This window comes from Ascidia mentula, chromosome 3 (genome assembly GCF_947561715.1).
Source record: "Ascidia mentula chromosome 3, kaAscMent1.1, whole genome shotgun sequence".
Lineage (NCBI taxonomy): Eukaryota > Metazoa > Chordata > Ascidiacea > Phlebobranchia > Ascidiidae > Ascidia > Ascidia mentula.
The window spans coordinates 15,943,590-15,962,387 of NC_138568.1; the positions used below are offsets into that span (position 1 = coordinate 15,943,590).

The 18,798-nt window shown below is 41.1% G+C and overlaps 2 protein-coding genes and 1 pseudogene across 2 annotated transcripts; 1 reads left to right on the forward strand and 2 right to left on the reverse strand.

The window, feature by feature from the left end:
- The first annotated feature begins 875 nt into the window (after positions 1 to 875).
- Positions 876 to 4,088, forward strand: LOC145895752 (gamma-butyrobetaine dioxygenase-like). Its single transcript, XM_082984535.1, has 10 exons — positions 876 to 958; positions 1,212 to 1,345; positions 1,769 to 1,991; positions 2,194 to 2,269; positions 2,352 to 2,399; positions 2,531 to 2,652; positions 3,014 to 3,215; positions 3,334 to 3,456; positions 3,606 to 3,710; positions 3,981 to 4,088. The coding sequence occupies exons 1-10, from the start codon at positions 876 to 878 to the stop codon at positions 4,086 to 4,088; spliced, it is 1,224 nt and encodes a 407-aa protein (XP_082840661.1).
- A 10,593-nt stretch (positions 4,089 to 14,681) lies between these two features.
- On the reverse strand, positions 14,682 to 17,046 carry LOC145895753 (uncharacterized). Its single transcript, XM_082984536.1, has 3 exons — positions 16,526 to 17,046; positions 15,152 to 16,368; positions 14,682 to 14,881 (listed from the first exon to the last, which is right to left on the reverse strand). The coding sequence occupies exons 1-3, from the start codon at positions 17,044 to 17,046 to the stop codon at positions 14,682 to 14,684; spliced, it is 1,938 nt and encodes a 645-aa protein (XP_082840662.1).
- Positions 17,047 to 17,670: 624 nt separating this feature from the next.
- Positions 17,671 to 18,602, reverse strand: LOC145895754 (uncharacterized; annotated as a pseudogene).
- Between the last annotated feature and the right edge of the window lie 196 nt (positions 18,603 to 18,798).

The window sequence follows — 18,798 nt, forward strand, 5'->3', positions numbered from 1 at the left end:
CATATGTTATGTTTCTTCAATCGAGACTTTATGGACCAATAAATTTAGTTTCAATTTGAAACAGGGGTGAAGAACTACACTGAAAACACAGTGGTTACCACGACAACCGTCGTAAATCCGGGAAACAATCCGCCCCACCCTGGCCAACAGTATGCACAGCAGGCTGCACCTGTTTACCCAGCAGTTGGATATACAAGCGAAAAGGCCAATTTGCAATGAGTAAACCACCAATGTCACTTGTATCGGTGTTTGTGTAATTTTTAAGTCTTTTCCTAATTTGCTTTGTTGGTTTATAAAGTTGTGCTATATGGAGTCGTTTGTGCGTGTTTATGATGGGCGTACACTTCATCAAAATTTGTGTTAACGTAAGCCTTAAATGCGTGACAAAAAACTGCAAAATCCTATTCCTACTTCGTTACTGCAGCGACTGTAAATACAGAAAAAGTGTAAACCATTGTCTTAAATAAATAAACATATATTAATCAGAGGGAACGACTGAGAAAATTATATTACTGAAGAAGGTAACAGTAAGCCGGGATGTTTGCCCTGGGCAATATTGGCCCTTAAAACAGTCAACAAAAGTGAGATATACCACTAGATTAAATATAAATCACATTTCGTAGCATGATGCTAAGTTCCACGTGAAGTCAAAACAAGTTGCAATGAACATCAAATGTGGCAGTCTTTAACTTTGTTTTTACGTTTATAAACGTTTACATTTGCCTTTTTTTGAAAAAAAGGTCTTGTCTTGGCTAGCGTCGAGCTTTGGCACAATAGCAAAGATTTGGTGGCACAGTGCTTACAGAAGGTTGCTCTTTCAGAAGGCAGCACTAACCTCACAAAATAAGACTTTTTAGACGTTTAAAGCTGTAGCAATGCAGTTTACAATTGTTTCGGCGTACCCAAACGAAGATAGGGAGATAGTGAAAATAGAATGGAACGATGGACATAGGAGCAGGTACAAGGTTTTCAAACGCAACGTGTGCACATATTGCATTAAAAGGATATTAATACACATAAATTTGGAGTTGAGTTTAAAAACTGTCTTGCGGACAAAATGTTCTGCCAAAAAAACGATTCGGTTTGTCTTTTACATATCGCATTTTTTATCGTAGTGTTTCTATATCAAATTTAACATAAAACACTCCATTGTTAATTTTTTTTCAAATTTTATTGTAAATCGGATTGTCGAAACGGACCTCGTTGTTTAGATTTCATGTGAAGTGGCTTCGATTTTATTGCGGATGTAAGGCTTGTCGACCGAAGTACAAGGGAACCTACCTGGTTGACACTCCAGCTTTTCCTGATGTACTCACAGCAAATAAAATAGACGTGGACGAAAAAGGTTGGTCCCCTCTTACGAAACTTAAATGATGACCAGAAGATACTGAATATCAAACACATGATTCCCCTAATAGAAAATTTTCGCTAAAAAGGTGACGAAACAAAGTATTTCACAGCAGTGAATACGTGACTTTTCGCCGATTGTTCAGAATGTGTGTGCAACCATGCGTTTAGAACTATTTCCTTGTGGTAATATTATCTGGCGCTGACGCAGCAAAAGTGACTCAGCACTTCTCGGCTGCACGGTCTGTGCAGACTGCAGAACAACAAAGTTGCCGTAAAAATGAAAATCATGCTTTGTCACGTGAATGCCAAAATTAGCATTTTCGCGGACGTGAAACTATTTCCATCCATTTGCTGTGTTGCACAAGCTGTATTTATAAACATATACTTTGCATGATATTTTCTTTCTGTTCTCATCAAGGCGCTGGAGTTGCCATAGAAATCGCAGGTGAAATCGTGGAAGGTCACGTGTGTTGGCAACAGTCGCAGTGGCTCCGCGAAAGGTGTTACTGCGATCAGTGTTTGGATGACGCCATCAACAAAAGTGACGTCATCAGTACGAATGGAATTGCGGTTGGAAACATGATGTTGCCCACTGTAAAATATCAGGATATTTTAGATGATCCGGATCGAACTACTTTTAAGTAAGACCGATTGTTTATTTCTACATAATTCATGATCGGGCGGCAGATATATTATCCCTACTTCACATATCAACTTTAATGGACGTCTTAAAAACATTTTGCCAAGAAGTGAACATCGCATATTCGGTGTGACAACTATTACATGACAACATTATAATATAAGTAAAAAATTTACCTTCAGACCCTCTTTGTTTGTATATAGGTGGTTGGCGCACGTGATGACACAGGGATATTGCCTAATTAAAAACGCTCCTATCAAAGAAAACTTGGTTTTGGAAGTAAGTGTATGACAACTTGCTACCTGCAGAGCATAAAATAGATCGACCTATTATGGGGATTTTAAACTTGTCTATCTTTCAGATTTCGAGAATGATGGCAGGGACATTGCTGGAGACAAGTTATGGCAAGGTAAGGAGCTGGCATCTTGAAAACGTACACATTAATAAGAATATTTTAAATCAATTCTTAATCACACGCTTACTTATAGGCTGAGGCAGAGAAACGCATTTATAAAATTTGATCAGTCCATTTTTTTACAGATGTTCGAATTGGATTTTAGTAATGAGGGTCATGGAAATAACAACGACGTCCGTTTGCCTTTTCACATGGACCAACCAACATACGAAGTACCAATGGGTGCCTTGATTTTGCATTGTCTCAGGTAAAAAACATCAATTTTTTTTACATCCAAACCTAATCAAATACATTGCGTATATTTGTCCTGTGTACTCATTATAAACTGAATATTATTTGGGTGCAAAATACTTAGAGTTGATTACTTAGAATAGGAAACAAATGCTAATATACCATTAATCATCTTAAGTACAATAGAAGTTTCGAACACTAACTGAATGTTATTAATGTAGCACTTAATTTAGTTATCAATGCCTGTGTGCAAACCCAGCAAATATTTACTGCCAATTTAAGTAGGGTATTGCTCGTCTGTATGCTTCATAAAGATGGGAGACATCTGCAAATGGTCACTGAGATTCATATAGTTACTCAAGAATGATTATTCCAAGGTTCGACGAACACATCAGAGGAGGAAAATCAAAACTCACCGACTTCTTTGTGGCTGCTGAAACATTGCGAAAAGAGTCACCGGAAGATTTCAAGACTCTAACAGAAGTCCCGGGCTCATGGGACACAATCAATTACGACATTGAACACCCCAACCACCAAGAACATCAAAAATGCCACATTAACCTTGATTACTTCGGCAAGGTCAGTGTTATATGAAGATCAACACTGGTGTTTGACGAATTCTGCCGTTTAATATGTTTTTCACTAAATAATTGTTTTATTGTGAAATATTGACAGGCTGTATTGTTCGCATGTCTAGATTGTTGGTGTAAACTGGAACCTCGATCTATCTTCCTCTATTCGAGTCAGGGATAAAGATGTCATGCGATATTTCAAGGCAAGCAAGAAGTTTTGTGAGATACTCGATCGTGAGGAAACTCAGGTGCCGGAGTTCTCTAACCTTATTAAGCCGCATATGTTTACCGCAGTTTTACTGTTTTATAAGGTTCAATGAACAACCATTAAACCCGTTGAGCATTTACTATTTTAATGTTTGATTGTTAAAAAAGATTTAATTGCATCCGTATAAAGGTGGTGTTTCGATTGGAGGCTGGTGACGTGCTCACGGTGAACAACCGACGATGTGCGCATGCGCGAACCCAAATTGAGAACATGGATGGCGTACGCCATCTCCAGGTTGAACACATTTCGTCAGAAGCCATGCAACATGTTTATACGTTGCAAGTCTATTATGCAAAATTTGACCAGTCTAATTATCTAAATAAATTGTGTTACAGCCTAAAACAAATCTAATGATGTTTTTCCGCAATTAAATCTATGCCCTCCGAGCCAGTAAAAACATTGATTTTGTCATTGCTTGCCTGTATACGAGTAACTGTTTGAATCCCTTGCAACAACTTTATATATTTTATTTATCTTTTAAACATCATATCTCTAATTTTCTAGGGATGCTATGCGAATATTGATGACGTCAAAAGTCGTTACATGTATCTGGGACATAAGCTGGGACTGAACCCGACCCCACCGAAAGTCGGGAATAACTCCTCTTTTTAAGTGTATATTTCTCATTGTATATTTTTCTATGTGTGCATTAAATTGATTGTTAGATGTAAACTATTGTATTATGGTTTTTAATGTCATTCCGACCCAACGCGTAGAATTTAACATAATCCGTGCCTGTCTTACAAACCGTTTGTCCAGTATGCACGTTTTAGCGCTTATCTGCACACGTTACGTAAATTTCTATGACTTGTTTACCTTACAATTCTTAATAGCGCATGTTTATAACAAAATAATCTACCTAAAGACCTATACGTAGATAACCACAAATTTTGGTCTACTACAATGTTAGTTGTAAATTAAAATTACACCAGATAAAAATTATTTGTGTGTGGCTTTAGTACCAACAGAAAGCGTGCGTGGGTAAGGTTATAGGCAACCTTTCATTTTAGTGCAAATTCAGTAACAAAGTGCGAGAATCAAAAATGCCCAGCAAGGAATTATAGTGAACGACAAGATTATTATTATGCCAACGCTTATATCAAATTTTCGAAATTGCAGAAGATAACATTAAAATAAACATACAGACATCTGTGCACGCAAAATGGACGAACGCACGCTAAATTCTTGCACAGCAGTGCACCTTGGAAAGCTTGGTTCAATAAACATGTACAAACGATGGTATGAAAGACATCAGACCTACGTTTTTGTTTATTGTTGACTACTTTCAGACCAATGTTTTTATTGCAATAAAATAATGGCCAGCGGGATAGATAGAAAACAAAATTCACAGGTTCATTCACGACGCCTCAAAGCATTTAAAGAGGCGAACAGAACCTCCTGCTACGTACGACATCGCGGCACGATCCTTAAGACTGATGCCCACTGCCGTCGTAAACGCGTCGTAAGGGCCTTACAATACGACGGTTTGATAAGATGAATAAATTTTGAATGCAGCAACATTGTGGTTGTGGAGCTTTATCAAATATTTCTCTATGCTTTGAAGTAGGTTTGCACGCGAACTTTTAGCGTTACTGGAACTATACATAAAACACGCCGAAGCACTTGCGTAGCGTACGATCGTACCAGTGTGCATGGGCTGTCGCAGCGTCGTATCAGAGACGGTTTGCGAAATCGGGCGAGGCGCGGGTATTTCCCAATCGTTGTCGTATCGTTAGCCATTGGGAAGGAGCCTTAACCCGCTTTCCGCCATTATCGGAAATAGCGTTACGCATCACGACCCAATCTACTTCGGATGCGGTTTCGGCCAACTAGCTTAACGCGTGTTCTTCTAAAGACTCCGTATATCCAACACCAAACAATCTTTAAGATGGATGAAACGTACAGCAGCAATCCAAATGAAACCACAAGTAAAATGGAATCGTGTGGAATCACCACAAAAAGGGTGGATTCACCTTCACGTCCCCCCACTGACAACGCAGGCAAATGCAATTCATTAAATAGTAGCACTGCTCAAAGGCGCCCGCGAGGCATGTCAGGCCAGACCCACAAGTTACAACAGTTTAGAGGCAAGAAGTGGTTTATCTGCAAGTTGTCACAACAGTTCATTGTGAGCGCATATTATTATATGCTTGCTGTTAATGTTTCGAGACAGATTTGTTTGTGCAACAACAGTAGTTAAAGTGCATGTGACACGAAAAACTAAAACATATTAATAATTAAACCAAAAAATAGACATAATTTAAAAACATTTTTCGTTAAAAAAGTAGCTTGCTAAAACGACTGGATTCTGAGATACAGCTGATTCAAGTCACGTTTTAGGTCAATTCCCGGGCAAAGGTTGGTAGGGAAATCCCCACGCTATAAGCCACCATAGAAATGGTAATTAATGAAAACTGATTTAAAGGTGGCTTCATTAGATTTTGGCGACCTGTGTAGAAACTTATATGGAGAAACTCATGCTTATGTTGGATGGCAGACTTCCGCGGTCGATCGTAAGGCAGAAGTGCGCCGCTTGGTGGATGAATATCGTAAGGCTTATGACAGCGTGGTGGCGGAAGACAAAATGTTGGACTGCGGGTTTAAACGCGACTTTTCCGACGTTCCTCTTTCTCTCGCTGATCAACTGTTTTAATGGAGGCCCAGTCTTGCATTGATGATATAATATCGCCGAATAGTTTTAGTCATTTCCATAAACTTGATGCGGTTCAGAATCCAGCGACAACGTGGCACTTTGGACACTGGAGGGAGCATTGTTGGAAGCGAGAGCAATTTATCGGCGCTGGATGAATTGGATGCGGATGTAAACGTGCCTGAGGGATGCGATCAACATTTTGGGTCAAGACTATGTCAATCAAGGTTGCCATGGCAAAATATTACGTAAATCCTTTGTGACCCAGTGTTGTGCACTCAGGCGTGTTAAAATGGAGAGCGAGATCCGGGTGAAGCGTAGCGCAGTGACGTTGGCGGAAATGACGCAATACCTTCAACGGAGACAGGAGGAAGACGAATTACTGGCACGTGAAATTGATGACGTCATAAAACATCAGACAAAGTAACTGCAGAATGTTTGATAATGAAGGTTTTATTTATGGTTATTAGGTTATAGACTGTACGAAGACATGATGAAAAATACTTTGAATCTGGAGGCTCAGTTTCTCCTCAAGCAAGGAAGCGTGGAAATTACATGCGGGCCTTTTATCGCTGATTACTCAGACAGTATTCTCATTCATAGGGAAGTTGTCGAGGATCTTAATGGAACGATAAGGGTAAGTTGTCTATTCATAAAACGCGGGAATGCCCCGTTAGGTGATCCCCCGTGTGTACAGGGTCTTGGTGAGAGCAAAGTTGCAGCGATGAATGAAAGCAAGGACTTGGGGATCCACCAGCTTGAGTGGGACCGGAAGAGGATGATGATGCACATGGAGGATCAACACAACAAAGCAAGACACATACAGATGCTGAAACTAACCACGGATCTACAAGCTATAAGTAAGAAGGATGATGGTTCGAATCCCCACCTTTGCAGCTTAGTATCCAAGTGAGCTCGAGTGTTGACCAGACTTTCGAAAACTTTCAAATAAAACAAATAAATTTCACTTTCCTTGGATTCTGTTTCAGCCCGAATTATTAAAAGTAACAAACCTCCGATGCTGGCGAATTATATTAAATCCTATTTGTGATAATGTCAGATTTCCATGTCATTATGTTTCTATTAAATTATGAATTTTTGACGGGGAGCGATCCAAAGGTTTGACAACAGTAGCGTACACCAGAGGTTTATGGTTCAAACCTAACAGGCCAAGTACAACAAATGTTATCAATTGTTTTTTAGTTTATGAACGAAGAGAATCACACAAGCAAACAATCGAAACAAATAGAGGTTTTAGAACAAACTTTCGCTCTCCAGAACAAAACAACTTGAGAAGAATGTCGCGCAGAAACGTGAAATGGTTGGAATTGAAAATCGGCACCAACATTCTCCGAACCCTTAATATACTCAAAGTGAATGCGATAACTCTGCAAATACATCTCACAGCAAATAAAATAGACGTGGACGAAAAAGGTTGGTCCCCTCTTACGAAACTTAAATGATGACCAGAAGATACTGAATATCAAACACATGATTCCCCAAACAGAAAATTTTCGCTAAAAGCCTTAAAAAAGGCGCGAAACAAAGTATTTCACAGCAGTGAATACGTGACTTTTCCCCGATTGTTCAGAATGTGTGTGCAACCATGCGTTTAGAACTATTTCCTTGTGGTAATATTATCTGGCGCTGACGCAGCAAGAGTGACTCAGCACTTCTCGGCTGCACGGTCTGTGCAGACTGCAGAACAACAAAGTTGCCGTAAAAATGAAAATCATGCTTTGTCACGTGAATGCCAAAATTAGCATTTTCGCGGACGTGAAACTATTTCCATCCATTTACTGTGTTGCACAAGCTGTATTTATAAACATATACTTTGCATGATATTTTCTTTCTGTTCTCATCAAGGCGCTGGAGTTGCCATAGAAATCGCAGGTGAAATCGTGGAAGGTCACGTGTGTTGGCAACAGTCGCAGTGGCTCCGCGAAAGGTGTTACTGCGATCAGTGTTTGGATGACGCCATCAATAAAAGTGACGTCATCAGTACGAATGGAATTGCGGTTGGAAACATGATGTTGCCCACTGTAAAATATCAGGATATTTTAGATGATCCGGATCGAACTACTTTTAAGTAAGACCGATTGTTTATCTCTGCATAATTCATGATCGGGGCTGCAGATATATTATCCCTACTTCACATATCAACTTTAATGGACGTCTTAAAAACATTTTGCCAAGAAGTGAACATCGCATATTCGGTGTGACAACTATTACATGACAACATTATAATATAAGTAAAAAATTTACCTTCAGACCCTCTTTGTTTGTATATAGGTGGTTGGCGCACGTGATGACACAGGGATATTGCCTAATTAAAAACGCTCCTATCAAAGAAAACTTGGTTTTGGAAGTAAGTGTATGACAACTTGCTACCTGCAGAGCATGAAATAGATCGACCTATTATGGGGATTTTAACGTTGTCTATCTTTCAGATTTCGAGAATGATGGCAGAGACATTGCTGGAGACGAGTTATGGCAAGGTAAGGAGCTGGCATCTTGAAAACGTACACATTAATAAGAATATTTTAAATCAATTCTTAATCACACGCTTACTTATAGGCTGAGGCAGAGAAACGCATTTATAAAATTTGATCAGTCCATTTTTTTACAGATGTTCGAATTGGATTTTAGTAATGAGGGTCATGGAAATAACAACGACGTCCGTTTGCCTTTTCACATGGATCAACCAACATACGAAGTACCAATGGGTGCCTTGATTTTGCATTGCCTCAGGTAAAAAACATCAAATTTTTTTACATCCAAACCTAATCAAATACATTGCGTATATTTGTCCTGTTCATTATAAACTGAATATTATTTGGGTGCAAAATACTTAGAGTTGATTACTTAGAATAGGAAAGCAAAAGCTAAGATACCATTAATAATCTTAAGTGGAATAGACGTTTCGAACACTAACTGAATGTTATTAATGTAGAACTTAATTTAGTTATCAATGCCTGTGCGTAAACCCAGCAAATATTTACTGCCAATTTAAATAGGGTATTGCTCGTCTGTATGCTTCATAAAGATGGGAGACATCTGCAAATGGTCACTGAGATTCATATAGTTACTCAAGAATGATTATTCCAAGGTTCGACGAACACATCAGAGGAGGAAAATCAAAACTCACCGACTTCTTTGTGGCTGCTGAAACATTGCGAAAAGAGTCACCGGAAGATTTCAAGAGTCTAACAGAAGTCCCGGGCTCATGGGACACAATCAATTACGACATTGAACACCCCAACCACCAAGAACATCAAAAATGCCACATTAACCTTGATTACTTCGGCAAGGTCAGTGTTATATGAAGATCAACACTGGTATTTGACGAATTCTGCCGTTTAATATGTTTTTCATTAAATAATTGTTTTATTGTGAAATATTGACAGGCTGTATTGTTCGCATGTCTAGATTGTTGGTGTAAACTGGAACCTCGATCTATCTTCCTCTATTCGAGTCAGGGAAAAAGATGTCATGCGATATTTCAAGGCAAACAAAAAGTTTTGTGAGATACTCGATCGTGAGGAAACTCAGGTGCCGGAGTTCTCTAACCTTATTAGGCCGCATATGTTTACCGCAGTTTTACTGTTTTATAAGGTTCAATGAACAACCATTAAACCCGATGAGCATTTACTATTTTAATGTTTGAGTGTTGAAAAAGATTTAATTGCATCCGTATAAAGGTGGTGTTTCGTTTGGAGGCTGGTGACGTGCTCACGGTGAACAACCGACGATGTGCGCATGCGCGAACCCAAATTGAGAACATGGATGGCGTACGCCATCTCCAGGTTAAACACATTTCGTCAGAAGCCATGCAACATCTTTATACGTTGCAAGCCTATTATGCAAAATTTAACCAGTCTAATTATCTAAATAAATAGTGTTACAGCCTAAAACAAATCTAATGATGTTTTTCCGCAATTAAATCTATGCTCTCTGAGCCAGTAAAAACAATGATTTTTTCATTGCTTGCCTGTATACGAGTAACTGTTTGAATGCCTTGCAACAACTTTATATATTTTATTTATCTTTTAAACATCATATCTCTAATTTTCTAGGGATGCTATGCGAATATTGATGACGTCAAAAGTCGTTACATGTATCTGGGACATAAGCTGGGACTGAACCCGACCCCACCGAAAGTCGGGAATAACTCCTCTTTTTAAGTGTATATTTCTCATTGTATATTTTTCTATGTGTGCATTAAATTGATTGTTAGATGTAAACTATTGTATTATGGTTTTTAATGTCATTCCGACCCAACGCGTAGAATTTAACATAATCCGTGCCTGTCTTACAAACCGTTTGTCCAGTATGCACGTTTTAGCGCTTATCTGCACACGTTACGTAAATTTCTATGACTTGTTTACCTTACAATTCTTAATAGCGCATGTTTATAACAAAATAATCTACCTAAAGACCTATACGTAGATAACCACAAATTTTGGTCTACTACAATGTTAGTTGTAAATTAAAATTACTCCAGATAAAAATTATTTGTGTGTGGCTTTAGTACCAACAGAAAGAGTGCGTGGGTAAGGTTATAGGCAACCTTTCATTTTAGTGCAAATTCAGTAACAAAGTGCGAGAATCAAAAATGCCCAGCAAGGAATTATAGTGAACGACAAGATTATTATTATGCCAACGCTTATATCAAATTTTCGAAATTGCAGAAGATAACATTAAAATAAACATACACGCATCTGTGCACGCAAAATGGACGAACGCACGCTAAATTCTTGCACAGCAGTGCACCTTGGAAAGCTTGGTTCAATAAACATGTACAAACGATGGTATGAAAGACATCAGACCTACGTTTTTGTTTATTGTTGACTACTTTCAGACCAATGTTTTTATTGCAATAAAATAATGGCCAGCGGGATAGATAGAAAACAAAATTCACAGGTTCATTCACGACGCCTCAAAGCATTTAAAGAGGCGAACAGAACCTCCTGCTACGTACGACATCGCGGCACGATCCTTAAGACTGATGCCCACTGCCGTCGTAAACGCGTCGTAAGGGCCTTACAATACGACGGTTTGATAAGATGAATAAATTTTGAATGCATCAACATTGTGGTTGTGGAGCTTTATCAAATATTTCTCTATGCTTTGAAGTAGGTTTGCACGCGAACGTTTAGCGTTACTGGAACTATACATAAAACACGCCGAAGCACTTGCGTAGCGTACGATCGTACCAGTGTGCATGGGCTGTCGCAGCGTCGTATCAGAGACGGTTTGCGAAATCGGGCGAGGCGCGGGTATTTCCCAATCGTTGTCGTATCGTTAGCCATTGGGAAGGAGCCTTAACCCGCTTTCCGCCATTATCGGAAATAGCGTTACGCATCACGACCCAATCTACTTCGGATGCGGTTTCGGCCAACTAGCTTAACGCGTGTTCTTCTAAAGACTCCGTATATCCAACACCAAACAATCTTTAAGATGGATGAAACGTACAGCAGCAATCCAAATGAAACCACAAGTAAAATGGAATCGTGTGGAATCACCACAAAAAGGGTGGATTCACCTTCACGTCCCCCCACTGACAACGCAGGCAAATGCAATTCATTAAATAGTAGCACTGCTCAAAGGCGCCCGCGAGGCATGTCAGGCCAGACCCACAAGTTACAACAGTTTAGAGGCAAGAAGTGGTTTATCTGCAAGTTGTCACAACAGTTCATTGTGAGCGCATATTATTATATGCTTGCTGTTAATGTTTCGAGACAGATTTGTTTGTGCAACAACAGTAGTTAAAGTGCATGTGACACGAAAAACTAAAACATATTAATAATTAAACCAAAAAATAGACATAATTTAAAAACATTTTTCGTTAAAAAAGTAGCTTGCTAAAACGACTGGATTCTGAGATACAGCTGATTCAAGTCACGTTTTAGGTCAATTCCCGGGCAAAGGTTGGTAGGGAAATCCCCACGCTATAAGCCACCATAGAAATGGTAATTAATGAAAACTGATTTAAAGGTGGCTTCATTAGATTTTGGCGACCTGTGTAGAAACTTATATGGAGAAACTCATGCTTATGTTGGATGGCAGACTTCCGCGGTCGATCGTAAGGCAGAAGTGCGCCGCTTGGTGGATGAATATCGTAAGGTTTATGACAGAGTGGTGGCGGAAGACAAAATGTTGGACCGCGGGTTGAAAGCGCGACTTTTCCCACGTTCCTCTTTCTCTCGCTGATCAGTTGTGCAAGCTGTTTAAATGGAGTCTTGCATTGATAATATCATTATCACCGAATAGTTTTAGTCATTTCCATAAACTTGATGCGGTTCAGAATCCAGCGACAACGTGGCACTTTGGACACTGGAGAGAGCATTGTTGGAAGCGAGAGCAATTTATCGGCGCTGGATGAATTGGATGCGGATGGAGACGTGTCTGAGGGATGCGATCAATATCTTTGGTCAAGACTCTGTCAATCAAGGTTGCCATGGCCAATTATGACGTAAATCCTTTGTGACGCAGTGTTGTGCACTCAGGCGTGTTAAAATGGAGAGCGAGATCCGGGTGAAGCGTAGCGCAGTGACGTTGGCGGAAATGACGCAATACCTTCAACGGAGACAGGAGGAAGACGAATTACTGGCACGATGACGTCATGAAACAGCAGACAAAGTAACTGCAGAATGTTTGATAATGAAAGTTTTATTTATGGTTGTTCGGTTATAGATTGTACGAAGACGCGATGAAAAATAATTTGAATCTGGAGGCTCAGTTTCTCCTCAAGCAAGGAAGGGTGGAAATCACATGCGGGCCTTTTATCGCTGATTACTCAGACAGCATTCTCATTCATAGGGAAGTTTTCGAGGATCTTAATGGAACGATAAGGGTAAGTTGTCTATTCATAAAACGCGGGAATGCTCCGTTAGGTGATCCCCCGTGTGTACATGGTCTTGGTGAGAGCAAAGTTGCAGCGATGAATGAAAGCAAGGACTTGGGAATCCACCAACTTGAGTGGGACCGGAAGAGGATGATGATGCACATGGAGGATCTACACAACAAAGCAAGACACATACAGATGCTGAAACTAACCAAGGATCTACAAGCTATAAGTAAGAAGGATGATGGTTCGAATCCCCACCTTTGCAGTTTAGTAACTGGTATCCAAGTGAGCTCGAGTGATGACCAGACTTTCGAAAACTTTTAAATAAAACAAATAAATTTCACTTTCCTTGGATTCTGTTTCAGCCCGAATTATTAAAAGTAACAAACCTTCCCATGCTGGCGAATTATATTAAATCCTATTTGTGATAATGTCAGATTTCCATGTCACTATGTTTCTATTAAATTATGAATTTTTGACGGGGAGCGATCCAAAGGTTTGACAACAGTAGCGTATACACCAGAGGTTTATGGTTCAAACCTAACAGGCCAAGTACAACAAATGTTATCAATTGTTTTTTAGTTTTTGGACGAAGAGAATCACACAAGCAAACAATCGAAACAAATAGAGGTTTTAGAACAAACTCTCGCTCTCCAGAACAAAATAACTTGAGAAGAATGTCGCGCAGAAACGTGAAATGGTTGGAATTGAATTTTTATTCCGTTTACAGTCTTTTAAATTCCGATTTGTATCAGACACAGAAATTGTCTCGCACAATCCGTTCTAAGGAACACGAGATTATTGAACTTGACAAAGTACTTGAAGGATTGCATGTGAGAGTATCGGAACGCATGAAAATCGCCAACCCCAATGGTGTCGCGTCTGACCCTAGACTGTTTTTCTTGGGCGACGCTGTCGGGTTAGTTTAATTGACGTGTTTTTGAAACTGGCTTTACTGCTGCAGAATAAGCTGTTGACACTCTGCTTGCTTTTTTAATAATGATTCCGTTACCACTGTACAGTATTTCACACATCACAATCAAACTATGACGTCACAATACAACGTAACTTGACGTGTAACCACGTAATTTGTGACATCACCCCCTATTTAAGAGAAAACATCGTTTTTTCGAGAAGCAACACAAAACAAATTACGAAACACAAAGAAAAATCACACAGCGATATATGTAAAAATGCCGTACAACTTTTACCAACGTTGTTGTTACGACCTACTAAGAAAATCGGCACCAACATTCTCCGAACCCTTAATATACTTAAAGCGAATGCGATAACTCTGCAAATACATCGCCCAGCGCATCACACGGTCATTGTCATATTTTGCTGAGGATAGGTACTTCAGGGAACGGTGATCCGTTTGCAACACGATTTCGCAGCCGTAAAGGTAAATCCTGTACCTTTTAACTGCCCATATGATTGCAAGGCACTCCTTCTCAATAGTCGAATATGCTGCCTCCGCCGGAGACAACTTCCTACTTGCGTAGCTCACGGGGTAGAGTCTTCCGTCATGTTGTTGCGGTAGAACACATCCTATTCCGGTTTGGGACGCATCGGTTCGCAGAACAAACCCTCTGTGAACATCAGGCAAGCGCAATATCGGCTGACTTGTCAACATGCACTTTAAGGTTCCAAACGCACGTTCCTGTGCATCACCCCAAACAACTGCGTTCGGCTGTCCTTTCTTCGTTTAGTCCGTAAACGGTGACGCAAAAGCCGCGTAGTTGGGGATAAAATCTCTGTAGTAACCTGTAAGACCAATAAATGAGCGAACTTCCTTCTTCGTCCCCGGCCGTTTCGCTCCTTTGATTTTCTCAACATTTCGGTCGTTTAATCCAAGACTGTCACCACACACACTGTGCCCCACGAACTCGACAGTATGAGTCCTCACTACACATTTTGATGGCTAAATGGTGACCTTTATGTTTTAAGCGACCGAAAAGAGCTTTTAGCGAGACAAGGTGATCCATTTTAAGAAACTCGTACGTACCTCCGCTGGTGACAAACGCCGTTTTGGGGACGTCTTCGGCTGCTACTGACACCTACCAGTATCCTTTGGAAAGGTCAATCTTCGTAAAATATTTACTCCTAGAAAGCTTCTGAAAAATCTCTTCCGCCGTGGGCATCGGCTCTGGATCGAATATTGACAGCTTGATTAACTTGCGATACAAATTCTGTTGGTCCCATCCCTTTTCTTCACGATGACCACCGGCGAAACACAAGCGGAACGCGAACGCTGTATTATGCCCAGTCGCATCATTTCCTCAATGTCGTTTTCGAGCTCCTGTCGCATGTGGTAAGGCACGGGATAAGCCTTGGAGCGCACAGGTTGATCGTCAGTCAACTCAATTCGATGCTCAATGAACTCTACACTTCCTGGATCGTCGCTGAACACAGATCCGTTCTGTCGAACGAGTTGTTCCGCTTGCTTGCACTGCGCCTTGTCAAGTTGTTCCCCATAGGTCACCTGGTCCGAACCACTTGCAACGAGAGCGGTCGCACATGAATGGGAATCCTGTCCGCAGCTTTCTTCCTCAGCTGGACCTTCCGTACCCGAGACATGTCTCTGTATGTACTGTTTTAACAAATTTATGTGAAACGTCTTTACCTTACCATTAATGTCAAGCACGTAGTCGTTGGTACCAAATCTTTCGAGACCGGTAAATGGACCTTTCCAGCGCATTAACAGTTTGTTGTGGTCGGTTGGGAGCAATAGAAGAACTTTATTGCCTTCTTTAAATCTCCGCGGTTTTTCTGTCAAAGTACTGTATCGACTGTGTGATTTTGACAGCTCTTCTTTGGCTAACTGCAAGGTGTTTGCGATCCGATTCCTTAAGTCGACCACGTACTGGTAGCTCGACTTAATATCGGACGGCGTGTTTGGGTTTGTCCATATCTCCCTCATGATTGCCATTGGACCCCGAACCGTTCTTCTATAGAGTAACTCGAATGGGGAAAACCACGTCGCCTCCTGTGGTACTTCGCGGTAGGCGAAAAGCAGTGGATTAATGAAACGGTTCCACTGTTTTGGCTGATCACAACAAAGCCTTTTCAACATCCGTTTCAAGGTACCATTGACCAGACCATTACACATTGAGTGGTATGGGGTCGTAGCCAAGTGTTTGACCATAAGGAGTCGTTCCACCTCTTTCATGCACTCAGATACAAACTGTGTACCGAGGTCGCTAAGAACCTCATCAGGTATGCCAAGACGACTATACATGTCTACAAGGGCTTCTGCGACGGACTCCGTTGTTATTAATTTCAACGCTACGGCTTCGGGATGTCTGGTCGCATAATCCACTAACGTGAGTATATATCGATGTCCATCGTCGCTTACTGGGGAAATTGGACCGATAATATTCACCGCAACTCTCCTGCAAGGGCGTGTCTATCAATGGTGTCGCTTGCAGGGGTGCTTTCATGGCACTCCCCTTGTTTACAGTTCTCTGACAAATGTCACATGACTTACAATACCTCCTTACGTCACCGGCAATTCCAGGCCAATAAAAGTTAGTATTGATCTTATCATACGTTTTCTTTATTCCCATATGACCTCCCATAATGGAGTCATGGGCAACTGCCATTACTCTTTCCCTTAGTGTCGTAGGTACAACAAGCTGCTTTAGCCACTCACCGTTGTTAACTTTCGGACGCTTGTACATTCTATAAAGAAGGCCTTCTTTGACTTTAAACTTAGTCACCCGGTCACCTCGCACCAGTTCCTCCGTACTGTCCCACAGCTTGGCAAGCGCAGTGTCCTTCTTTTGAGCTTTTAGAAATGCTTGTCTATCACAAACAGACCATTTGCTATCATCAGCAACAACCAACGGAACCAATGCCTTATTTTTGCCTCCTGATCGAGTTGTAGCAGCATTTGCTTCGCACCAGAATTGGTTAGGATTATCTGCATTCCGTACACCCTCGATATTTCCAAGACACAAATCATTCGGTGCCCTTGGCAAGCACAACGCCTCCACAGTTCCCGTGTAATATGGCGTATCAATAAATATTTTTGTTACTTCGGTTTGCACCACTTGTCCATCAGCAAGCATAACAGATCCTTACCTTTCGACGATATCCTTGGGGTCGATAAACCTTTTATTTACCAGCACACCAGTGCATCCAGTGTCAAAACCATAACAGGGTGCTTTCCCACAAATCCTTTTGTGATTGGCAGAGACGCTGCTTTCGCCTCCACAGCCAAAGACCCTGAAACATTCGTTGGCTGCGACGTACAGTTCGTGACCTGTCTTGTCACTAGTGATGGGTTGCGCCGGATCCGGGTACCCGGACCCGGCCGGATATTGACGAATTTTCAATACCCGGACCCGGCCGGATAATACACTTAATTTTACCGGATAGTCTGGAAAGCATTTTTGTCCTAAAAGCGTACAAACAATTCGCAAATTACTCGTTTTTGGGACCCAGTCTGTTATACTCGCCGACGTAAGATTTTTTTGTTATTTGTTATTAAGGTTTTTCGTGACGTGTTATACCATATTAATAAATGCCCAAGTTGATTTTTTCCACTTATGACAGGCTAACCTTAATATAGCATTTTTGCCATAATACACGAATCAGTGTTAACAAACTGCCGGATCCAAATTATCCGGCCGGATTTGATTAATAACTATCCGGATCCGGCCGGGCCGGATAATTTGGAACTGGGAACATCACTACTTGTCACATATGAAACACCGCCTAGGCGTTCTGCTATCAACTTGCTTACGCGGACAGTCCTTTACCTTGTGACCTTGGCGTTTGCAATGCGTGCAGAAATCACGCATGTCTCGATCGCCCTCTCGCATGAAGTTTTTGCCATCGTTTGACATTTCTTTTCCGTGTGCAGACAAAAAAATGCTCTGCTAAGGCCGTTAAATCATCCAAAGACTTAGGCGCCTGCTCTTTAAGGTAAGTCGCTGTTTCCTTGGAACAAGCTTTAAGAAACTGTTCTTTGATAAACAACTGCCTGGCACTTTCCCATTCAGTTGTGTGGTTTGAACTTTTCACCCACTTGTCAAGGTAGCCTCCAAACGAACGACGAACTGTACAGGGCTTTCTCTAGACTCTGGTTTTGACTAGCGAAACTTGACCCGATAACCCTCCTCCGTTAGATCGTAACGAAGCAAAAGTGCCCGTTTAAGTTGATCGTAATCCACGGCGTCTTGATCAGACAATCTCGAGTATACCTCCAACGCCCTTCCGGTTAGCAACGCACTCAGCGAAGTCGCCCACTCTGATTTGTCCCACTTGCTGTTAGCCGCAAACCGTTCAAAGCGCAATAAATAACTATCGAGCTCGTCTTTTCCATCAACAAACGAAGGCAACTTTGGTGTTTTCGTCCGGCTTGCAGCAACGTCCAGACCACCGTTTCTGGTTTGGGCAAGTTGCAATTCAAGTCGTTTTAATTCCAGTTCAGCCTCTATTCGACGTTGTTCTTCTTCCCGCGTCAGACGTTTTTATGCCAGTTCAGCCTCTATCGACGTTGTTCTTCTTCACGCGCCAGACGTCGTTCTTCACGCTCAAGCGCTTGCTGTTCGTTGACAAACTTGATTAACGTGTCTCCAGTAAGCCCCATTTGCTTTCCCAACTCCGCCAGCCTGTCCATTGTGCATTTGCACAAAGACTTCAGTTCAAAAAATAAGTGTTCCCGGACGAGCCCCCAGATGTCGCGACTGACCCTAGACTGTTTTTCTTGGGCGACGCTGTCGGGTTAGTTTAATTGGCGTGTTTTTGAAACTGGCTTAACTGCTGCAGAATAAGCTGTTGACACTCTGCTCACTTTTTTAATGATAATTCCGTTA